The 1,478-nt window shown below is 53.5% G+C and overlaps 1 protein-coding gene across 1 annotated transcript; it reads left to right on the top strand.

The window, feature by feature from the left end:
- Positions 1-205: 205 nt before the first annotated feature.
- On the top strand, positions 206-777 carry LOC143037303 (uncharacterized). The gene is made up of 2 exons (XM_076205438.1): positions 206-287; positions 416-777. The coding sequence occupies exons 1-2, from the start codon at positions 206-208 to the stop codon at positions 775-777; spliced, it is 444 nt and encodes a 147-aa protein (XP_076061553.1).
- Positions 778-1,478: the final 701 nt, after the last annotated feature.

The raw sequence follows: 1,478 nt of genomic DNA, 5'->3' as shown, positions 1-1,478 counted from the left end.
GCACGTGATGGACTTCCATGACAGATTGTACGGGAAGACGATTTTATTGAAAGTTGACTTGATGTGTGCGCTTCATCAAGTTCCCGTGGTGGAGGAGGCCATCCCGAAGACGGCAGTTACCACCCCATACGGTCTCTTTGAATTTACGGTCATGAATTTAGGACTCCGGAATGCGGCACAAACCTCCAAGCGTTTCATGGACTAAATGCAAGGGCTGGAGTTCGTCGTGGTATACATCGACGACATCCTCGTTGCGTCCACACCCCACCAACGACTTCATGATAATGGTTTGCGTATTCACCCTGCAAAGGGCGTGCTCGGGGCGGAGTCGGTCTATTTCCTCAGCCGTAGGGTCTCTTCGTCGGGAATTTCAGCCCTCCCACAAAAGGTGAGAGCCACCAACGACTTTCCGCAGCCGACCACAGTACGAAAGTTGAGGCAGCTCCTAAGACTGATAAATTATTACAACCGGTTCCTCCCGGGGACTGCGGGTCTCCTCGCGCCACTTTACGGCCACTGAAGAGAGTAAAGAAGCACTCGTCGGAGTCGTTGCAGTGGTCCAAGACTGCACACCAGGTGTTTCGCGCGGTTAAACACTGCCTTGCGAGGCTATCGCTCCTCGCCTACCCGGTTCCGGGTGCGACGGCAATGCTCACGGCAGACGCGTCAGCGGAAGCAGTGGGTGCCGTCCTTCAGCAAGAGGTACAGAGCGTTCTTAGCCCGATGGCTTTCTTCAATAATCGGTTAAACAACTCCCAGCATCACTACATTTTATGACCTGGAACATCTCGCCATCTGTGAAGCGGTGCGTCATCTTAGCCATTTCCTGGAGGCCAGGGTGTGTAGGGTACTTACTGATCACAAGTCCCTCATTTGCGCTATGAAGAGTTCAGGAACAAATTAACCCCGATGGCCAGACGCCATCTTGCCTATGTATTTGAATTCATCGCGGATATCAGGCATATCCCGAGTAACCCCCAGTCGAACGGCATGGTGGAGCACATCCACAGGAGACTCGAAGAAACCATCCTCATCCAGCCTCATCCAACTTTCTGGGCGGACGCACTCCCAACCTTCTTCCTACATCCGTTCCACCATGAAGGAAGACCTCCAGTACACGCCCGTGGAAGTGGTATACGTCGAGGAAATACGCCTACCCTCCCAGTACTCGCCCGCCTTTGAATTGCATTCAGAGCTATCCCTTATGCCCATTCTCCGCCAGGCCATGACGACTGTCGTACCCAAGCCGCCTAGGTTACCTGTGTCATGCAATTCATACCAGCCCCCACGCATACTAGTTACCTAGCGCCAAAGTACACTGGTCCACACCAGGTACTAGCACGCACGGAGAAATACGCCACTATCAGAGTCGGCGACCGTCTGTCCAACGTGTCACGCCGACTCCAGTTAGTAACCTCCACAACCTCTATTTACAACCCCCCTCCTCCTCCTCCTCCCCATTCTCCTCCTCACACAAT

This window comes from Oratosquilla oratoria, chromosome 22 (assembly GCF_046742065.1).
Source record: "Oratosquilla oratoria isolate Oo_2021 chromosome 22, ASM4674206v1, whole genome shotgun sequence".
Lineage (NCBI taxonomy): Eukaryota > Metazoa > Arthropoda > Malacostraca > Stomatopoda > Squillidae > Oratosquilla > Oratosquilla oratoria.
The sequence above is the reverse complement of the archived record's forward strand: the minus strand, read 5'-3'. Positions and strand labels throughout refer to the sequence as shown.